Source organism: Gracilinanus agilis, chromosome 5, assembly GCF_016433145.1.
Source record: "Gracilinanus agilis isolate LMUSP501 chromosome 5, AgileGrace, whole genome shotgun sequence".
NCBI lineage: Eukaryota > Metazoa > Chordata > Mammalia > Didelphimorphia > Didelphidae > Gracilinanus > Gracilinanus agilis.
In genome coordinates this window covers 41,778,528-41,801,681 of record NC_058134.1, presented here as the reverse complement: position 1 = coordinate 41,801,681, position 23,154 = coordinate 41,778,528, and the positions used below count along the sequence as shown (strand labels likewise).

Below are 23,154 nucleotides of genomic sequence, written 5' to 3'. Positions count from 1 at the left end.
GGTGGGCAATGGGGGTCAAGTGACTTGCCCAGGGTCACACAGCTGGGAAGTGGCTGAGGCCGGGTTTGAACCCAGGACCTCCTGTCTCTAGGCCTGACTCTCACTCCACTGAGCTACCCAGCTGCCCCAGATACAGTTTTTTAAGACAATGTGCTGTGTATAGATTGGTCTGATCCAAATGATTCATTTTGTACCTGTTTTTATTACTTTAAAAGGTTATTCTGAGTTTAAGATAAGGAACATTAGAGAATGATAAGAAATTGTATACTCAGCACTTAGTAGTGGTCTCATGTAAACTAATGAGCCCTTTAGGAAATGACAAAAACTAGAACTTAGCTAAATAGAAGCTGAGGAATTCATCCTGTTTATAAAGATAAATTTAACATTTACTAAGAGAGATAAAGTGTCATCAAAAGGCTGTACCAGGGAAACAAAAAGTATGTACTGAAAATCTGACAAAAAAAAAAAAAAAACATTTTTAAAGCCTGAAAAACATATTTGTCCTGTTTTTGGTTAGGCATTATCTTTACTGAGATTATTTAAAGACACTTATAAAGCAGGAGATATTTTTTTTCTAGAGTCCCCTTAAGATTATTATCATATAAGCATATTTTAACCTAATTTTGAAAAGGTTCTATTATATATTAAATTCCAGAAAAGTAAAAGTATCTTATAAAAGTAACATTTATACCTACTTTATAAATATTTCTTTATAGTGTTAGGCATTGTAAAAAGCATAAGGAGTTTTCAGTTTGGTCAGGTAGAGATATAGAAAATAATTTAACTCATTTATAGATATTAGTCCCATTATGGCCCGAGGCCCTAGTAGTGTTGCAATTCCATTTTATTTTATTTTTTATGATATAAAATGTTCATACCATTTTGTATTATTTTTAAATGTTGATGAATTTTTTGAGACTTTATAGTACAGTATAAATCATATGGAACAGGGAATCATAGGACTGATACTTGAATCCTGGCTTGGTTTACTTACTACCTGTGTAATCTGGGCAAGTCTCCAAGCCTCTCTGGGCCTCAACTCCTCCATTTTAAAAATGCTCTCTAAGGTCCCTTTCAGCTCCTTATCTATGTTCCTGTGTTTCTACTAAAACTTCTCAGTGGTCCCCCAGCAGAGTTAGTTTATTGTTCACAGAAAGGAAGAAAATATTTTTTAACCTTGTCATATTAAAATTGACTAGCGTTTTTGACCAGAGTTTTGTTGACTCTACTTGTTGATTTTATATACGTTGTTATGGTGGTCATACGTTTTGTCCTTTCCAGTCATTCTCTGAATCCTTCATATTCATCATTCCTCAGTGCAACAGTATGTTTTGTTCCATTATTATATTTCATGACATTGATTTATTCAACCAGTACATTGGACACAAATGTTGCTTTTGGCCTTTTCTTATCAAAAATATTTTTACTACAAATAATTTTGCAAGTATAATTGGTCTTGTGATCAGTAACCTCCTTTTGTATCATCAGTTGTAAATATCTACTACGGCAAGGGGAGTAAAAAATGTATCAAATTTTCTTGCATAATTCATAATTGTTTTCCAGTGTGGTTAAACCAATTCACAATTCACAATGCTAACTGGCAGTCAGTTAGCATGCCTTCCGTCCCACAGCCTCTCCCACAATCAATTTTCCCATTAGTTAACCTCTTTGCTAGTTTGGTGTGTCTAAAGCAATGTCTCACATGTTTCAATTTTCATTTCCCTGATAGTTGGTGACCTTGAACATATTTTTATGTGGTTATGAATAGTTTGTATTTCTTCTTTTGAAAACTTATTATTCTTTGACCATTTATCTTTTGAAAGAAAAGCTTTTAATCTTATATATTTGATTCAGCTCTCTACAAGGTTTGATTTTAGGTAATTTTTGGATGTAGTTAATACAACTATTTTTTTCTAATTCCTATTTTCTCATTCTATTTATTTGTACAAAAAGAAAATTTTAATTTTATGTAATTGTGAATAGGCTATTTTGTCTTTTATGTTCTCTTCTTTTCCTTATATTACAAATTCCCCCTTTTAAAATTAAAAAAGTAATAACTGTATGTATCTCTTTTTTAGAGGAGGGACCTTTTATATTTAGATTATTTTTCCACTTGGAATTTATTGTGATTCATGGCATTAAATAATGCTCTAATCTTTCCTCTTTTGCTAACTGTTTTATTAAAAAGACTCTAAGTTTATTGAACCTAGATTTCTTTGCACATTTTATTTGTCTTAATTTTCTAGCCTTTTTTTAAAATGAATTTTTGTTGTCATCTTTTGTGTTTATATCAGTTACATTTCTCAGTATTATATTTCCCTCTTCCCTGGAGCAATTCTTTATAACAAAGAATAAAAAAGAAAAAAAATTCAGAAAAAATAATTACCATACTGAAAAAGGTTGATATATCCATATCAACCTACCTTTACGAAAAAAGGAAGGGATGTTCCTTTCTACATATCTCTTCCTTTGGATCATTGTTGGTTGTCATAATTTCTTGCCACTGTATTAATTAGTTTGTTTTTCCCATTTACATTGTTGTACTCATGGATATTGCTTTCCTGGTTTTGCTTAACTAATTTTATATCAGTTTATGTAAATTTTCCCAAGATTCTCTTCAATTTCTTATTTTTTGTTTCTTTTGGCATAAGAACTATTTTCATTGCTATCACTTGTTTAGTCATTCTGCAGTCAGTGGCATCTAGTTTGTTTCCAGTTTTTATTATTCTAAAAAGTACTGTTATGAATATTGGAACCTTTCATTTTAACAGTGACCAGTACCAATAACTTGGACGATTACACGATTACACTTCCTTTCTCTCCCTACCACCTTAAGATGTAGTTTGAATTCTGGAAATGCTATTTTCTCTCTTCATTCCTACCTTTTTCTTTTTTTCCTTAAAACCCTTACCTTCTGTCTTAGAATCATTACTGTGTATTGGTTCCAAGGCAGAAGAGAAGTAAGGGCTAGACAAAGGGAGTAAGTGATTTGCCCAAGGTCACAAAGCTAGGCAGTCCCAGAGACTTTGAAATCCCAGAGATTCGAACTTGACCTCCTATCTCTAGGCCTATCTTGCCGCCCCAATTCCTATATTTTTTAGAATTTCCTGTTGATAGTCTAGGGTTTTTGCTTCTTCAAAGCAATCTTATTATTTTGCTCCATAGAGTAATCTCCTTGGTAGTTTTATAGATATAGCACTAAATCTATAAATTAATTTAGGCTTTTAAAAAATATTTGTTAAGGGGACAGTTAGTTGGCTGGATTGAGAGCCAGGCCTAAAGACGGGCTGTCCTGGGTTCAAATCTGGCTTCAGACACTTCCTAGCTTTGTGATCCTGGGCAAGTCATTTAAACCTCATTGCCCAGCCCTTACAGTTTTTCTGCCTTAGAACCAATAACTGTATTGATTTTAAGACGGAAGGTAAGGGAACTAATACAGTCCACCATGACATTCCTGAAATACTTATGTAAAAGAATGCTATCCACATTGAGACAAAGAACTATGGGAGTAGAAATGCAAAAGTAAAACATGTGACATCATTTATCACATGTATATATGGGGATGTGATTTGAGGTTTAGGCTTTAAAAAATTGCTCTATAGCAAAAATGAATAATATGAAAATAGGATCAAGTGACAACATTTGTACAACCCAGTAGAATTGCTTATTAACTCTGGGAGAGGGGAGGGAAAGGAAGTGAATCATGTAAACATGGAAAAATATTCTAAAAATAAATAAATAGGTAATGTTAAAAATAAAATAAAATGAATCCTTAAAAAAAAACTAATACAGTCCAGTCTTGAACACATTTATTCATTACACTATTTTTATTTTTTTTTAAAGTATTGCAGTTATTATTATTGTAAGTTATTGATGTAAGAATTTAAAATTTAGGTTTTATTCTAATATAAGAATTCTATGTAATATTGTGGTTGCTGATTTAAAAATATTATAGCTCAAGTCAAAATGACTCTAGTAACTTTTATTTATAAAGAGGTTGAAAGAGTGAAAGTAAAGAAATGTAAAAAGAGGTTAGAGAAAATGTTTAGTCTATCACACTAAATGTTGCTCCAGTGTCCAACTTAGCCCTTGCAGGGCTCAGTAACCCTCAGCCAGAGGACATGGTGTTGTCTTCAGCAAGGGTTCCACCAACACAGCTTCCTTCAGGAAAGGAAGGTCTCTTCGGAACTAATCTCTCCAGAAGTCAGGAAGGGAAGGCCAGTTACTCACTCACCCAAGACGAAGTCCAAAGGAGAAGATCCAGGAGCAATCCTCCAAGAAGCAGTCCAAAAACCAAAGTTGAGGTCCAAGCCAAGGTCAAGTTCAAAGCTACCTCCAAAAGCCAAGTCAGCAGCTAAAGATTCCTGGACAGGAAGTTCAGAACATTTTATAGTCCTTTTTCCACATCACTTCCTGTCCCTTCCTCCACTTTACAGAAACCAAATACAATCTTTCAATTTGCTTAGCACTGCCCAGGGGGTGGTCAGTGACCTCTGGAGTTGTCACCCACTCTAGTAAGTGGCTTGCAAATTCCCTTACTTAGTGTTAAGTAGGAATGTATAAGTTTTTGGTTGATTAATTTAAAAATTGCTGATTGATAGACAAAGAAAGTTTGATTCACTCTTCACATTATAGAGTGAATCTATATGTACCAAATTATACATTGGTTTGGTACATTGACTTCTAGATATTTTATATATTTTGTTGTCTTTTTGAATAAGATCCATTGATCTATTTTTAATACAGTACCAAAAAGTTTTGATAATTTACACCGTTTAGTATAATATCAAATAACAGCGAGTTCTTCCTTCCTACTTTTTTACTTATGTACCTTGATATTCTAAACTTTTGATTACCCAAAAGGAATTTTTAAATTATTTTATATTATTCTATACAATATCCTTTAGGTAATTTGACTGGTAGAGTACTAAATTCTGTGTATGTACTTAGATATTTGGACATTAAGTGTGAATGAAACTAAGTCATTTTCAGTTATCTCTAAATGATCTAGAGAAACACAAATGGCAAAATGACATTTATCATAGGCATGATTGAAGCAATTTCCCTCCAGTTCTTTGTTTATGAACATACAGAGCAGTTGGAACTCTGGAAGATAATTGCTGAACTAATAAGTTCTCTTATGTAAACAAGGCAGAAAGTATTTTCCGAGACAGCTTGCTACAGTTCTTTATAAAATGTATTTTCAATAAAATCAAAAGCTACAGAAGTGATTTGCTCTCATTTTTAAGATTAAAAAATGGTCAAAGTATCTTATACTAAACCTAATTAAGCATATATACAATGTATAACTATACTATAATTATAGCATATATAGTATAACAATATGTACTAAGTAGAACTCTACTAATCATACCTTTATATGTGTATATAAGTATATATGTCTATATATACTTATATATAAAATTATTTTTCTGGATTTATTTTGTATTTTATTTGTTTTTTGTACTACTTTACTGAAGGTATTATCTTGATAAATTTTTTTTCAGCACTCTCTAGTGTGAATAGGGAATAGGGCTTGGAGTCAGAAAGACTTGAGTACAAATCCAGCCTTCAATGCTTACTATATGACCCTAGACAACCTTAACCTCTATTTGCCTCAATTCCCCCAACTGTAATATGGGGGTAATAATAGTATCTACTTCTTAGGACTGCTGTGGGGATCAAATTAAATACTTTTTAATTTGTTGTAAAAAATGTTATTAAGCAGTACTTTGTGCATAGTTGGTGCTATGGAAATTCTTGTTTTGACCATTTCTGCCCCTTCCCCCATCTCTTCTCCAAGTAAACTTTCATATCTAGGTACTTAGATTTTTTTTTTTGCTTATTTTTTTTGCGTCTGCTTATTCGTTCATTGCCTTTTCTTGTTTCATAGAATTTTTAGGTCTTTATCAAATTATGGAAATAGTAGGCATTCTTTCTTAATCCTCTATTTTATTGGGAGAGCTTCTTTTATTTCCACTTGATGAACTAGCTATTAATTTTAGATGAGTGCTTTTATCTTGTTAAGAAAAGATCTTTTTAGTTGCATTCTTTTTAGCATTCAATATAAAATAAATACTGCAGTTTGTTAAATGTATTTTCAGCATCCAGTGTTGTTATAAGGATATAATTTTATAACTTTTGTTATCGCCATTTTAGTTTTCCTAATTTTCATTATCTACATTCCCTTAAAAACTTCAACCTAATCATAATGAATAATTTTGTGGATATATTACTATAGCCTCTTTATTAATAATATATTTCACAGATTTACAAATATTTTATTAATGATATTTGTCTGTATTGTCTTTCTCTGCTTTATCACTTCCTGATGGGTATCATGATCACATTTTGCCTCATAGAAGGAAATTGGTAAGATACCTTCTTTATGTAACATAGAAGTTATTAGATAAATAAATGTTTGAAAGAAATAATTTCTAAATATGGAGCAGGGTTCCTTCCCCTGGGTAATTTTTTATGACTTAAATAATTTTTTTCTGAGATTGGATTGTTCATATTGCCTATTTCCTGTTTCATTAACTTGAAATTTTTACTTTTAATCCATTAATTTCATTTGGAAGATTTTGTTTTTTGATCAAAAATGGATATAGTATCTTCTGGTTTCTTTTCAATTTTTCATGAGTTCCTCCTTCTTCTAGTTTTTATTTTTAATCATTTAATTTTCCACTTTTGGCAAACTAAATAATTTATATTATTGATTTAACAAAAACCTTTTCACTTTAAGAACTCATAGTGTATCAGTTCCATTGTTTCTTTTTTGATTTTAGAATTTTCATTTTTTATACTTGTTTTATAGTAGAAATTTTTCTAGATTTTTAGTTACATATTTAATTTATTATCTTTTAAGCAAAGATAAAGATTTCCTCCCTTTTTTAGCTTTATCTGTCACTCAATACCATTGTTTTTAATGTAATTTTTTCCTGATTTTTAAAAATATTTTCAGTATTCTGGATAACATTGTTCTATCTTTATTTAAAAATGAATAGGTTCAGTTAACATACTTGTGATATGTTCTGTAAAGAATTTAGCATTTCTCCCTTTGTAAATTTATTTGTGAGTTCTTTATGTTCTAAAATATAATCTTATTTTGCAAATGTAATGCATGGAGCAAAATTATGTGCATTTTTAAAGTTCCATGCTGAGTATTCATTACAGAGCTATCATATCTAACATTCCATTCAAATCCTTAATTTCTTGCCTATCTTTCCGTTAGATGTTTGAAATGGAATGAGAAATATTTGCCTGCAACTATTTTCTTACTATCCAGGTTTTGCTGTAATTTAGTTACCTAAAACACTTAAGTAGTACATCATTTGATGAATATTTAGTTAAATTTTATATTTCACTTTCCATAGTGTGTTTAAGTATCATATAGTTTCCATACGTAATTCTCTTAACCTTATTCATCTTAACCACTGCCTTGTCTGAGGTCATGATTTCCACTATTGCTATTTCAGATTCAGTCAAGATGTAGTTTTCCAGATCCTAATTTTACTTTTGTATAAATATTTATGTTTTAAGAGTATTTCTTACATGTAGCAAATCACTAGGGTTTTCTGATTTATTCTTCCACTCTTTCTGCTTTATAAATTAATTTGTCATATTCATGTTTATAGTTATGATTGTTAAGATTGGTTTTTTTTCTTCATCAAATCTCTTTATAATGTTTCTTCCTTGAAAAGAAGGGGGGAAAGTATGTAATGGCTGCCATTTGTCCCTAGGAACTGGGAACAATAAGATCCTAGTCCCCTTCCTTCCTTTTCCCTTCCCAGTCCAGATTTTTATCTGTCGTCTGTCTCTGCTCTTCTTTTGGCTGAAATTTATTTTTAGCCTGAGACAGTCTCCAACCTGTTTGGTTTCTTTTTTTAATAGACAGTCATGCTTCCTTCTCTATTACAGACCAGGCTTCTACTCACTTTAAAATTATTTTATGCCTGTAATTTCTTTTTGCAGAGTTCAAAAAATGCTTTCTTTTTTGTTTCTTATTTTTAAACTTCTTTCCCAAAATTAAAAAAAAATGATAATCCTTGTAACAAGAATATAGCCATGCAAAACAAATGTACACATTTGCTATTCCAAAAATGGAGAGATCATTCTGCACCTTAAAATCATCACTCTTCTAATAGGAGGTGGGTAGAGATCATTGATCAGAGTTATTGAATCTTTCCAAATAGTTTTCATTACACTGTTGTTATCATTATATAAATTACTGTGTACAATTGTCATATTTTCCTCTTTCTGTTTACTTCACTCTACATCAGTTTATAAAAGTCTCCACAGTCTCTGAAACCTTCCCTTTTTTTAATTCTTATGGCATAGTAATATTTCATTTTATTCATTTACCATCATTTATTCAGCCATTCCCCTGATTGATCGGGATCCTCTTTGTTTCTAGCTCATTGTTCTAAGACGAACTGTTGTAAATATTTGTGAGCATATGGGTCTTAACCTCTTTCTTTGATCTTTTTATGTTATGAAGGCCTAATTGGTATTACTAGGATAAAAAGTTTGTGCAATTTAATAATTCGGAGGGCATAATTCTAAATTACTTTCCGAAATGGATGAAGCATTTCACTATTCTACCAACTGTGTAGCAGTGTGCCTGTCTTCCTGGCAATCAGCAATTCAAATTTTCCTTTTTGTTAACTTTACCAATCTCATAAGTATGAGATAGTTTAATGTGCACTTTTCTATTAGTAATTTAAATTTTTTCATATGTTCCTAGTTTGGAATTCTTCCTTTGAAAAAATGGTTTTTCCTATGCACTTTGTAGTGGCAAAAAATTGGAAAATGAGGGGTGTCCCTCCATCAGGGGATGACTGAACAAATTGTGGTATCTGATGGAGATGGAATATTATTGTGTGGAAAGGAATGAAGAACTGGAGGAATTCCACGTGAACTGGAAAGACCTCCAGGAATTGAAGCAGAACGAAAGGAGCAGAACCAGAAAAACATTGTACACAGAGACTGATACGTTATGGCCCAATCAAATGTAATAGACTTTTCTACTAGCAGCAACACAATGACCCGGGACAATCCAGAGGAATTTATGAGAAAGAATGCTTTCCTTATCCAGAGAAAGAAATGGGAGCAGAAATGCAGAAGAAAAAGTTATGATTTATCACTTATTTATATGGGTATGGGATTTCGGGTTTTGGTTTTAAAAGATTGCTCTATTGCAAAAATGAATAATATGGAAATAGATTTTGAACAATGATACCTATATAACCCAGTGAATTGCTTGTCAGATGGGGAGGGGAAGAAAAAGGGGTGAGGAAAATCATGAATCATGTACCATGGGAAAAAAAATTCTCAATTAATTAATTTTATAAAGAAAAAAGAAAAACTGGCTTTTCATGAAATGACTATACATATTGTAGAATAGCTCATTTTTTCTTGTATCTCAAAATTAGTTCTTTATGTATTATGGATATCAAACCTTTATCTTAGAAACTGGTGCCAAATTTTTTCCCCTCAGTTAACTGTTCCCCTTCTATTTTAATAATAATGATTTTGTTTGTGTGCAAATACTTTTCAGTTTTACACAATCAGAATTGTCCATTTCACTTTATGTGAGCCTCTCTGTCCCTTGTCTGGACATGAGCTCTTGCCATATTCATGGTTATGAAAAGTGCTTTTTCCTAGCTTCTCTTATTTATTTTATGATATGAATTTTTTATTGAGATTATATATCCATCTGGAACTTATTTCAGTCAAATAGAGAGTCCTTCCACCAAGATTTGCAGTTTTTAGGTTTACCAAACATTGTTACTATGTTTGTTGCTTCTATATGTTGTCTATCTTGAGTACCTAATCTATCCCACAGATTGACTTTTCTATTTTTAAGCCAGTACCAAGTAGTTTTGATTATTAATATGGGCAAATATAGTTTGAGAACTTGTACTTTTAGGACCCTTCCCTTCCCACTTTTTCTTCATTATTTTCTTTGAGAGTATTGACTCTTTGTCTTCCCAAATGAATTTTGTCAGTATTTTTTCTTAGCTATATTAAGTAGTCTTTAGATCCTTTGACTAGTATGACATTGAAGAGATAAATTAATTTAGATACAGTTGTCATTTTTATAATATTAGCAGAGACCAATAACATATAATTAATATTTTTCCACTTATTTATATCTGTATTTATTTATGGAAGCAATGTTTGAATTTATTGTCATGTATTTCCTGGATTCCTAAATAGTTTGTATATTTTTTATCACCATTTTCAATAAGTGTCTGCAAAAAAAAATGATAGTTTTGTTTCTGCTGGGCTTCTGCTTATTCCTTCAATTTCTTTTTCTTGTCATATTGCTGTGGCTAGCATTTCTAGAACTATTTTAAGCAAAATGATGATAATGAACATCCTTGCATTACACCTGATCTCCATTCCCTATAATGCTGGTTCTTCATTTTCAGAGAGATTCTATTTAATATATTTAGGAAAGGGGCATTTATCTCTTTTTGACATAAAGGGGTGTTGTATCTTGTCAAAAGCTTTTTAACATATATTGACATAATTATGTGATTTTGATTATTTTGTTACTAATATGATCTGTTATGTGTATAGTTTTCCTCATCTTGAAGCAATATTATACTTAATCTAATCTTTATAATACTATAAATCTTTCCCATATGTTGTTATAGCCTCCTTGACAACATGCTATTTAACACATTTGCATTGATATTCATTAGTGGTATTAATTTGCAGTTTCATTTCTCTCATCTGACTTTCCTTGGCTTAAGTTTTGTTTTTCTAAGATTGGTTTTTTTAAATTTCTCCTTCTTGTTATGATAATATAGATGTTTTAAATTTTGTAGACATTCATCCATTTCTTTTAAATTGTGACTTTTGTTGGCATTTAATTGGGCAGAATTGTTTCCAATAATTTCTTTTATTTCTTCTCCATTTATGGTGTTTTTTCTTTTCTTTTTTTGTTTTTTAAACAAATAACAACTTTCTATTCTGTTATTCAGTTAAGTGTTTATTTAATTTATTTTAAAAAATAGCTTCTTGCTTAATTTACCAGTTTAATTATTTGTAAAATCTTTTCTCTGATTTTTACAATTTCTATGGTATTGCTTTTCTAGTTGATTTTTTTAATTATTTGTTTCATACCCAATACACTTATCTATTCTTTCTCTTATTTATTGATGAAAGTGTTTAGATTTTCTAGTGTTAAAAATTTTTAGGCATTTAAATTTTTTCCTCAGAACTGTTTTGCCTGATTTCTAACAGCTTTGCTATGTTCTCATTAGAGTTAATTTCTTTGATGAAACTTTCTGTTATTTTTATTTCTTTGACACATGAATTCTTTAGGATTAAGTATTAATACTTCTTCCAAGGACCTACATAATTTATTTTATATTGTGCTCCAGAAAGAATGTTCTAAGTATTTCTGCTTTTCCACACTTTTGTGATTACAATGCAGCAATACCTGGTTAATTTTTGTAAGTGTGCCATCCATAGCTGAGAAATATGTGTATTTCTTTTCCCATTCGGTAATCACCAAAGATCAATCATATCTAGCTCTTCTAAAGTTCTCTTCAGATTCTTAACTTCTTTATGAGGTTTGTCTAAATCTGAAATAAACATTAATGTCCCCAACTATGATAGTTTTTCTTGTAAATCAATGAACTTTTCCTATAATTACATATTATTACTCAGTACTTAAACATACTTAAGATTCAATATTAATTCATTGTTTATTAAGTCTTTAAGTATCATGTACTTTTCTTTTCATTCCTTATTCATGTCTATCTTCACTGTTGTCTTGTCTAAGATCATGATTGCTGTTCTAGCTTTTTCGAGTTCAACTGAAACATAACAAATTATACCATAGCCCCTTATTTTAACTATTTGAATCTTTATATTTCAAGTTTGTTTCTTGTAAATAGCATATTGTTGAATTCTGCTTTTTAATCTGTTCTGCATTCCTTTTCTGTTTTATGGACAAGCTTCTCCTATTCATGTTTTTCGTAATGATTAGTAATCATGTATTTCTCTCCATTCTATGCTCTTCTCTGTTTTCTTCTCCTTCCCCTATCTCCCTCTTTACAAAGAAGAAAATAGAGAGGAAAAAAAGTGTCCTCAGTACTAGTGAATGATATACAGCATTCCCTTTCTCTCCTCTGTGCCCAGACCCCACTCAGAGATTTTTGTCCTTTCTCTTTTTCTTTGACCTTTCTTCCCAATCTACACTTCAAAATTGTAGTGCCATTTGCTTATAACTAATATTGATTCCTTTATACTATCCTCTCTTGAATCCCTCCTCTTCTCTACCCTCCCTTTTCCTATTGAGTTTGATGTTTTTCTATACCTAACAGGTGTGTGTGTGTGTGTGTGTGTGTGTGTGTGTGTGTGTGTTTTCAACCATCCTTTGTCCAGTTGAGGTGCAAATGCTTCCCCACCTCTTCCTCCATGCAAATATAGCCTTTTCTAATCTCTTTTCTCTCCCTTTTTTCCTCCTAATGTATTCCTTTCCAACCCATCCCTCCTTTTCCTTCCCTTGAGATCATTTAAAAAAAATCCTTTAGCTCTCCTATTTAACTTAACTCTCTTCTTTATTTTTTGAAGATATTAGAATTCTAAGCAAATATTTGCTTCTCCTCTCCCTTTTATAATGCAAACATTTCTTCACTGTATATTCCTTTCCAGTTCCTCCAGTACTTTCTAGTTTCTCTTGACTTCTGTGTTTTCAAAGATCTTTTTTTCTTTTCATTATGAATGTTCCTCTATTTAATTAAAAATAATTTTTTGCCTGTAGGATTATATTCAGTTTTGCCAGGCAAATTGTTCTTCTTATAGGTCTTTATCTTTTGGTGTTTGAAATATCATAGTCAAAACTTTTCTGTCCTTTACAATGGTAGCTGCCAAATCTTGGATGACCTTCACCATAGTACCTTGGTATTTGAACTTTTTCCTCCTGGCTGTACACAATTTTTTTTACTCTTAACCTATAAACTCTGGATTTAGTTCCTGGGAATTTTTATTTTAGGGTTTCTTTTAGGAGGTGATTAGTGAATTCTTTCTATTTTCACTTTGCCTTGGGTGGTTTTCTTGTATTACTACTTGAAATAAAATATACAAACTTTTTTGGTCATTAACGCTCTATGATCTGGTATCTAGGTCAGTTGTTTTTGATAGACAGTACCTTAAAGTTTCTTCCTTTTAAAAATTCTTTTTACTTTATTTTAATAGTTCTTCTTTCTCCTGGAGTCCTTTATTTCTGTTCTGTCTATTCTCATTTCCAAGGGGTCTGTTATTGGTATGAGATTTTGTATCTCAGAGGCAGGGGAAGGAAGGTGTTATATGGGAACTGTTAGAAGCAGCCAAGGGGGCCTATGCAGATGTTGATGATGGTATATGATTTAGAGAGAGAGTCCCAAACCATGGCTGTATGTGAATTAGATAACCTCCCACACCAGCAGAGTCAGGACTCCTTTAAGCCCAAGATTCTCTGCCACAGCTACAGCTGGATTGGCTTGGAACCAATCCAACCAGTCAGTTAGAAATGTTTCCAGGAAGCAGCTAGAGACTTCCTGAAACCTTGAATTGAAGATGATAAACTGGCCTGGAAAGGATTGCTGAACTAACATAATTTGGATCTGACTGCTAATGATTAGATGCTTGATGGTAAGGTAAGCAAGGCTCCAAGATTGTTTAGGCTTAAGGTTAACCAAGATTTTATTTGTAATTAAATAGAGGGAAGGTAAGGGGTAGGAAGGTGGGTAAAAAGAAACCCTAAGAGCTTGCCTAAATCGTTGGTGTTAATTAATCTTGAAACTCTGGTTGATGTTCCCTAGGTGCAGAGTATGAGAAAGCCTTGAGGGCAGATCCCAACTCTGTTGCTTGTTGCTGAGCCCAGAGGCTGGCAAGCCCCTGGGTCAGAAGCTGCTGTTCTTGGTTGTAGCTGTTCTTGTTAGCTAGTAATGTAAGGATGTTGTCTATGCCAAGGAAGTATTGAATATTGGCTAATAATGGCATTAGTCCCTACCTGCCTAACAGAAACTCACTCCCAAACCTCCCTGGGGCCCAAACCCCCTCTTCCCTAACCCTCCAGGTGAGTCAGAGAAGTGAAGCTCCCAGGGGTTTGAGGACCCCCTTTTATACCCCGTCCTTAACTGTCACCCTGGCTCACACCCTGGGTGCTCTGCCAGGTTCTGTGTTCCAAAGTGGCAACTGCCAACTTCTACCCCCAGAAATGGCTACTCATTTCTGCATATTACAAAGGAGAGAATCCAAATCACAAAATGTCAGAAAACATTAATATTATTTTACATGTAATTGAAAAAATAAGAGAAAGTAAAAATATTTTTATCTTCTTTACCGAGCTGTTCATTCTTCTTCCAATTCTTTCCTCTTAAATTCTAATTTAATTTATAATATCCCATTTCTTGTTTCATCTCTGCCAGAAATTCTAATAGACTTTGTGGGCAAGCATAACTCTATCTGAGACACTTGCCTATCTGTTGGCATTGTAAAATTAGTCTTTTCCATTAGGCTTTAAAGTGAATGTCCCTGGGTGTTTTATTTATATATGTTTGTCTTTTGTTGTAAATATTTTCTTCTATTTATTCATATTTCAAACTTTCCTTCCTAAACTAGGACTTTTGTCGGGGTTAGAGTCTGACTGCTCCAACATACTTGGATGGAACTGTAAGCCATCTGATTTTTATTTGTAAAATCATTGTAGATCACACTCATCTCATATACATGGGCCAATAGGTCTCAAGCTCACCTACATCTTCCTTGTACAGAATGCTGAGATTTTTCAAGGCTGACAATGGTACGGCAATGTCTGTAGCTACAAATACTGAGAGTTTGATTTATGTGGATTAATCTCCTAAAAAGGAGGTTTGCCTCTTTTTCTGGTTCCCTTCCTAATCCATGTTTCTAGAGTGCTTATACCCCAGCTGTGGATACCTCATTATAGCACTGAGGTCTTCTGGTCCTGTGGGACAGGGTATGATTGACTGTCCTGGGTCTTCCAGGCTAGAGCTCTCAGAGACTATGGGAGGTTAAAGGCTGCCCAGCTCTGGGCTTGCCTTTATTTATTTGAGTCCTCTGGCTATGTTCCCCTCAGTGCTTGCAGTCTTCTTAGTGTCCACCTTTGCTGACCTCAGCATTTTATATTTAACTGTCATTCCTCCTACTCCTGATTTTGTTCCTGGATAAGTTTCTATTAGCTTTTCTTATTTTCTTAAGGCTTTTGTTTGTTCATTTGGTTGGTTCTATGTAATGAGTAAATCCCCTTTTCTGCTGCATTGACTATATTAAGGTATCATAGTTTTTCTCTTTGTTAGTGTTGTGCTTTTCTGGAGAATGTGTAGGTTTTTTGTATTTGATTGAAGAGATCTCACTTCACAGAAAAGATTTTAACTTCACTATAATAACTGTTACATCTTAGAAATTTTGAACCCTGTCCCCTCTTTTCTTTTTTCTAGGTATCTCCTGCTTGGCAAAGATTTTCCATCTTCTGTTCCAAGCCATCCATTCTCATTTTGAGTTTTTCATTGAGAGCCTTAATTTCATTCTTTATATCTTCCCTTGATTCTTTTACTAGGCCTTCCAACAATTCTTAATGTTGTTGTCTATGTATTGTTTCCCTTTCTGTGATTCTAGTCCTCTGCAGAATTATTCCCTACATTTAGAGATTTCTCTTAGCATTCTCTTACTCTATGATGTCTCTTTTATTACCGTAGGAGTTTTCTTTGCTTGTTCATTTACAAGGTCTCTGTTTGGTTTTCTGTAGGGATTTCTTCCTTTCCTCCTCTGGTAGTTGTTGTTATTGTTTTAATTTATTTAGTGTACTGCTGGACTTTTGGATGTCACAAAGGGGAACTTGGCTTATATGTTTATGCTATGTTTTGCTTCAAAACACAAAACCGTCTTGTCTAGACATAGGTCTTAGTGTCCCACACTGAAATTTGAGTCTCTGATAAGTATATATGTGTTCTCCCATGTTGGAATACATTGAGCAGCATCATGCACCCCTTTAAACAAAGATCATTTTGCCTGCTAGATACTAAAAGTACTGGTTGGCTCTGTGTGACCTTCCGAATCAAAGGGAATATCTTCTGGATTTGGTCTCTGTCTTCTCCAGTAGCCATATTTCTTCACCATTTTGGTAATGTGCATTTTAAAAGAGGAGCCCATAAAAGCATATAGGATTGGGTTGAGACAGCTATGAAAAAGCGCCAAGCTTTTTGTGATTTGTATGGCCACATCCATGCGCTTGCTCATTTCACAGTCAATAATCAGAGAATAGATGGTGTCTATGGCTTGCCAGAACTTGACTATGTTGTATGGCAGCTGAGTGACTATGAAGACAGCCACCACTGCCAGTAGAACCTGCAGAGGCCGAGATTTCTTCACATTGGGCATCTTGATGAGTTTCCTGGCAGTTACAGAATAGCAAATTCCCATTATGAGAAAGGGTAATACAAACCCAATGCAGATTTCCAGGATCTGAATGGACGCCTGAATTGTTGTGCCTAGGTGGTGGGAGAATATAGGCAGGCATCTCTTCTTGTCATTGACTGTATTAAAAACAAGTTGAGGTATGCTCAGCAATATCGCAATGAGCCAAACGCCCAAACAAATAATCCAACACGGTCTTCCAAGTCTTTGATGAGCCGGGACTTCAGTTATGGCAGAGTATCTGTCTATGCTGATGCAGGCCAGAAACTGCATTCCAGAGACAAAGTTTATGGTGAACAAAGCTGAAGTCAGTTTGCACATTGGTATCCCCAGCACCCATCCATGCACTGCATTCACTGCCCAAAATGGCAAAGTGATGAGCAGAAGCAAATCTGCTACTGCCAGATTCATGATATACACATCAGTCTTGGTTTTCTGCTTCTTGTAGTAGGCATAGATAGCTACTACCGTGGAGTTCCCTGCAATTCCAGCAATAAAGGCCACTGTGTAAAAGGTAGGCAGGAATACCTTGGCAAAATTTCTGACCTCCTCTTTTACACAGAGTATTTCATACTGACTGTAATCCTGAGTGCCATTTACTTCATTTTCCTCATAATAGTAATCTGTTGACTGATTGTGTTCCAGATCCATAGCCACAATCTAGAATGTAGATTCAATAATAGGATATTACTAGTCTATTGGAATACTTTACAAAAGAAAACCTGTTTTTTATTTAACTTAATTTTTATTCCTTAATATTTATAAGAAAATAGGGGGAGGGGGCAGCTGGATGGCTCAGTGGATTGAGAGTCAGGCCTAGAGACAGGAGGTCCTGGATTCAAAATTGGCCTCAGATACTTCCTAGCTGTGTGACCCTGGGCAAGTCACTTAACCCCCATTGCCTAGCCCTTACCACTCTTCTGCCTTGGAACCAATCAGAGTATTGATTCCAAGACAGAAGATAAGGGTTAAAAAAAAAAAGAAAAGAAAAGAAAAAAAAGGCTTCTGCTAATTCCATAGCCAATAATTAGTGAATAAATGATATCGATGTCTTGCCAGAAACTGACTATGAGGTAAGTCAGCACAGAATGGAATTACTTTTTTTTTAAGTGGGCTTAATTAACTTCATGGTGCCCATGTTAAGTATATATCCACAGAAACAATTATTTTATACTTTTTTTTTTGTTTTAAACCCTTTTCTGTGTATTGACTTATAGGTGGAAGAGTGGCAAGGGTAGGCAATGGGGGGTCAAGTGACTTGCCCAGGGTCACACAGCTGGGAAGTGTCTGAGGTCGGATTTGAACCTCCCATCTCTAGGCCTGGCTCTCAATCCACTGAGCTACCCAGCTGCCCCTATTTTATACTTTTCTTCTTTTTTGATGACTATTAGAGAGATTGGAAATATGCCTTAATTTGTATTGGGGAAATGGAATAAATATGTTATTGACTTTTTTTACTAAGCAAAAGCATGAGAGAAATCCATTTAAGAAAAGTAAAAACTGAAAATGGAGCCAGCTCTTAGCAGAGTCCATTCACACACATAAATGAAGAAATATCACAAGCTCTTATAGAATTCTCCCACCACTACTAGTTTGTAGTTCTAATAGATGATCTCAAAATAACTGTCAGCTGAGGTTAGTTAAATTCATCTCCCAGCAGCCAGACTGAAAAAAGCACACAAATCATTTTTACAGAATTACTTTGGTGTCTGTTCAGGAGGTATTAGCGCCTGTTAGAAACCGTTTGGCCAGATACTTCTCTTCCAATGGTAATCTATTATAAATGTGCTTGGCCATTTGGAAATATAATGTTCTTAAAGAACAAAAACTATAGTAGCTTTCAGTGTTTGGTTTAAAAAGAATGATCCCATTCTTTGTAGATTTCCAGATAATAGCTCTATATAATAAACAATGAAAGTACAATTCTAAAAGTAAGGGGCACAGACATCTCAATTTTTTCTTTCAAAAGAAAAGTCTTACATTTGTCCTACTTTTTGAATATAGAAAGTTGAGTACAATAGATCTCTTAGGAGGAAGGGCTATAGAAATATAAACTACTTTTCTTATGAAATTCCCAGGTATTCATGAGTTTAACTATTTTACCTTTAAAGTCATTGAAAAAATTACTTATATTTCTATTCTTCATCTTTTTCTAGTGTAACATTTAGCAACACAGCATAAAAAATGAATATTAATTCTATTCAAAGAAACCTTGAGGGAAAAAACAGATAGAACATACAGGAAATACTATCTTCAAAAAGTTGCAGTTTTAATACTCCTAAAATCATTGAAGCAGGACTGGAAAGTATACATAAAAAGAAGACTATTTGGTGGCAGATGTTGCTTATAAAAATCACTAAAACTGTAAAACAAACAAAAAATATTTTTTATTCTGCCACTGATCTTTTTGAATCTTTATTTTAAAATTGAAGAATAGAATTGTTTTTACAAATGACCCTGTCTCTTGACTTCAAGTTTTTTAAATCCCTTGGTAAAGTCATCCTCTTTTAAGTATGCAAATGAAAATATCTGCAGGCTTTCAAAGTGCCTATTGGAGTTGCAATGAATAGGAAATAACTGACCTGTTCCAGAAAGCGGCAGAGCAGTGTCTTGTGTAGAAGGAGAGAAGACTAAGTCGTCTCAGTCTAATTTATTCCACTTTTGTTCTGTTTAACACCACGCCTCTAGGTTTTGTAGCCAAGTGAGCTTTCGTTTACATGAGATTTTTTTTTAAATTATATTCCAGGAAACAAACTTCAGAAGAATTTGCAACACATTTTGTTTTATTGTTACATGCTAATATATATCCCACATAGCTAAGTTTTTCAGGAAATGGATTTGAGGGAATACCCTCTCATTTGAAAAAAATTCAAACCTTTTAAATATACTCCTGCTGCCAAAATACAAGTACCTGCAGATGAGTAACTGAAAGACTAAAATAAAAATTCACTCAAGGAACATCAGGGCAAATGAAATTACATGCATGCCTTTAGAGCATTAAATGATATTTCTCTCTTTTTACAAGGAAACTTCTATGTTTCTGCAATAGTTGTCTGATGCCTGAGAAAAGGAAATAATTGCAATTGAAAGTAAACTCTCAAAAAAGTTATTTTTGTGTCTAATATTAACTCTTAAACAGTTATTTGGTAGAGTTTAATATTTTGATTTTGCATTGCATTTTTAATCATATCATCCAGAGTCTTTGCCTTTTTCTGACTTCACCCGTCACCAAGCATTCATAAAGCACTCACCATTTCCCAGGCACTGGGCTAGGCACTTGGGATACAAAATGACAAAAATGAAATAATGCCTTCTCTATAAGACAACTGCAAACATAAATACCTTCAGAATAAATGTGAAAATAATGATATTATTAAGTACATAATAGTTTAAAATAAGAGGTAGCTTGGAAGGGAGAATACCAGCAGTTGGCAGGGATCAAGGAGGGCTTCATATGGCACAGATGAGCAAGCTAAGGCCGGGGCTAAATCTTTTTGTGACCCAGGAGCAAAGAAAATTTTTAACTTTTAAAATAGAATAAAACTCTATTTTCAATGTTTACTTGAAGTCCATAGTTTATCAACCCCTAAAGAAGGTGGTGTTTGAGTTGTGTCTTGAAGAAAGAAAAGTAGAAGTGAGGAAGGGTAGAATCCTAGGCATAGGGCAATAGCTAGTACTAGGTCTTGAGGTGTGTGGAGTGTCCAAGGAAAGCCAGTTTATCTGGATTACAAAATGTAGGGGAAAAGATGTTTTATAAGCTTGAGAATAAAAGGTTGTGCAGTTGCGGGCCTGTATCATCTCATGCCTGGACTACTGGACTCCCTGCCTCGTCTCTTCACAATCTAGTCTGTTCTCCATGTAGTTGTCAGATTGATTTTCTGAAATCCTATGTCTGACCATGTTGTCCCTCTGTCGAGTAAACTCCAGTGGTTCCCTATTATTTCCGATATTGAATATAAAATCCTCTGGTTTTTAATGTTCTTAGGAACTGGTCCCCTCACTCCTCTTTCTAGTATTTTTACACCTTTCTCCCCTCCACTCATCTCCCTCTGCTATCCCATAACACTGGCCTCCTTGCTGTTCCTCACAGAAGATACTCCACCTCCTGACTTGGTGCATCTTCATTATCTGTCTCCTCCATGCCTGGAATTCTCTTCCTCCTCCCCTCTTTCTCCTGTCTTGTCTGGCTTCGAGTCCCAGCTAAAAGGCCACCCTCTTTTTTTTTCTGATCCCCATTAATTAGGTGACTTCCCCAAACATTATCTCCAATTTAACCTATGAACAACTAGATTGAAATGAATGAGATTTGAATAATGTGAAATTAGATTTGGTGTGAATTACAAATTGACATCAGGCCACCTTTAATGCTTGCCAAAATTTTATTAATGCACTGCTTGGAAGTTGGTCTAAGTTTTTAAACATGCTTTCTCATCAGTCTGCATTTGCCTATCATCTTGCATGGATACGATATGCTGTGTACCTTAATCCTACAGTCATAATAAATGTTTTTAAAAGAGCCCTTCACACAATAGTCAACAGGAAGAATGCCAATACAGAAAGGAAGAGGCTTGTTTTTACATTAGAACAACAAGCCGATATAATTTGAACAACATGAGGTTGGTCATAGTAATTCTATCAAAAGAACAAGATGTCAAGATGGGCTGAATCTGTGATGTGGAATATTATAAAACATGAAGATGAAATAAAAGAAAGACAAAGTCACATGAGCTTCTTGTGGTTTGCAAACCACCACAAGGAATAGAAGCATTACAGTGATGGAAATGGGGCATCTTTCAGCCATATGGGCTGAAGATGGCCATCAAAACCACATCCTCTTAGTAAAGCAGCCAGTCAGAAAAATGTTTTGCATTGATTTAAGACAGTGAAAGAAAATGAAAATGAAGTCAACAGTGAAAAAACTTTGATTGCAAGAGTCAGTTGGTTCGTAGGCTTGAAAACCGAGTTCATTTGCATAATATCAAATTGGAGAGGCAGATAGTACAAATGAAGATGTGGCAGCTAAATATTTCTGATATTTTGAAGAAAATAATTGAAGGAGGTAGAGGCATCAATAAACAAATTTGTAATGTGTTTATGAAACAGGATTATTCTGGAAATTGATGTCTTCTAGAAGTTACTACATTTCTAAGAAAGAAAAACTCAACCTGGATTTAAAGTGTCTAAAGAGTGCTTTGGTTTTATAGGGAGATAAAGCAAAAGGAGATTCTAAATTAAAACTAAAGCTTGTTTGTCGGTTTCAAAATCTGCATGCTCTCGGAGACTACTAACATTTCTATTTCTTTGGCAGTCAAATAAGAAAGCCTGGGCAACTAAAGATGAATTTTCAAATTTTTTTCAGCTGTTGAAAAATATTGCAAGAGCAATAATATCACAAGCATTATTGATTTTAGACAATCCTCCATTTCATGCAACTCTACTTGGTTCATTATGAGAGAATGTGGGCATTTGGATTCAAGGAAGGTAGATGAAGCTCTCTGTACTTGCCAAAATATGTATGAAGGTTTGAAGAAAGAGAGTGGTTCAGTATAAACTGCTAAAATATTTTTTTTAATCCTTACCTTCCATCTTAAAATCAATATTGTGTATTGGTTCTAAGGCAGAAGCATGGTAAGGGCTAGGCAATGGCGCTTAAGTGACTTGCCCAGGGTACACAGCTGGAAAGTGTCTGAGGTCAAATTTGAACCCAGGACTTCCTGTCTCTAGGACTGACCCTCAATCCACTGAGCCACCCAGCTGCCCCCTTGCTAAAACATTTTTAGCAATAATAATGACACTTTAATTCTATCATGAGTGTAGGCTTATCTTTAAATATGCTATTCATTCATTTTTTAATTTTTAAAAATTTTGCTATCTACAACTACTTCTTAAAATAAACTTGAATAGAAATATATTCTCTTTATCATTTACTGTTATGTTAACAGATTAAAATTTTATCTTTATAAATTTTAATTGCATGTTTCCATTGGATTGAAGCCAATTACATTTTCTAAATAATTATAACTTCAAATAGTATATGAATTCAAATAATGCAACTATTTTTCAGAATTAATTATTCACATTAGTTTGGTACTAGTTGTATATCTTGTTTGTACATACATGTTTGCATGTTAAGAACATGAGTTCCTTGAGAACAGAGCCTGGATTTTGCCTTTCTTTGGATTTCCTGCGCTTTTACCCCAGTGCCTGGCACCTAGTAGGTATTCAATAAATGTTAGTTGATTTGCCTTGACTTTCTTATTCATTATTATATTTCCTGAAGTGCCCAGCATTCACCAATTGTATAAAGCATTGTGCTAAAGCAGTAGAAAAGTCAGAATATAACCCGAAGTCAGACAGCCGGCGCCCTCAAGGAACTCATGTTCTAGCTGGGGAGGCAATCCCTAGGGAAGGTTTCGGATACAAATCGGATGGAAAGGTCTCGTGGTCCTCTGGGCGCAGCAGCCAAGTAAATGCCCCTGCCTCTTCTTTCCTGGTGTTTCCACTGATAAAATTAGACCCATTTCTGATGCTGAGCCGGTTGACACTCAGACAAAAGCATTGCTTTTCCCAAAGCTTTTGGCTTCAGGGTCCTGGGGCAGAGACTGGCGAGAAACGGCAGTCAAGGTGGTGATGGTGGTTCGACCTTCCTGGCAGCACCCAATGTGAGGCCTGGCTGCTTCGAGTGGCTTAAGTGTCCTGGGAGTAAGAGTCATT

General features: G+C 34.0%; 2 protein-coding genes across 2 annotated transcripts in view; one reads left to right on the top strand and one right to left on the bottom strand.

Moving 5' to 3' along the window:
• Positions 1-23,154, top strand: part of ACAD11 (acyl-CoA dehydrogenase family member 11) — a 99,197-nt gene that overhangs the window by 51,781 nt on the left and 24,262 nt on the right. The gene's annotated exons all lie outside the window — the stretch shown is intronic.
• ACKR4 (atypical chemokine receptor 4) lies at positions 14,348-17,218 on the bottom strand. The gene has a single exon (XM_044678417.1). It carries the CDS (start codon positions 17,089-17,091, stop codon positions 16,039-16,041), a length of 1,053 nt encoding a protein of 350 aa, XP_044534352.1. The 5' UTR covers positions 17,092-17,218; the 3' UTR covers positions 14,348-16,038.

Coding starts and splice junctions, on each gene's coding strand:
- ACKR4 (XM_044678417.1), bottom strand. CDS start 17,091: ATGGATCTGGAACACAATCAGTCAACAGATTACTATTATGAGGAAAAT.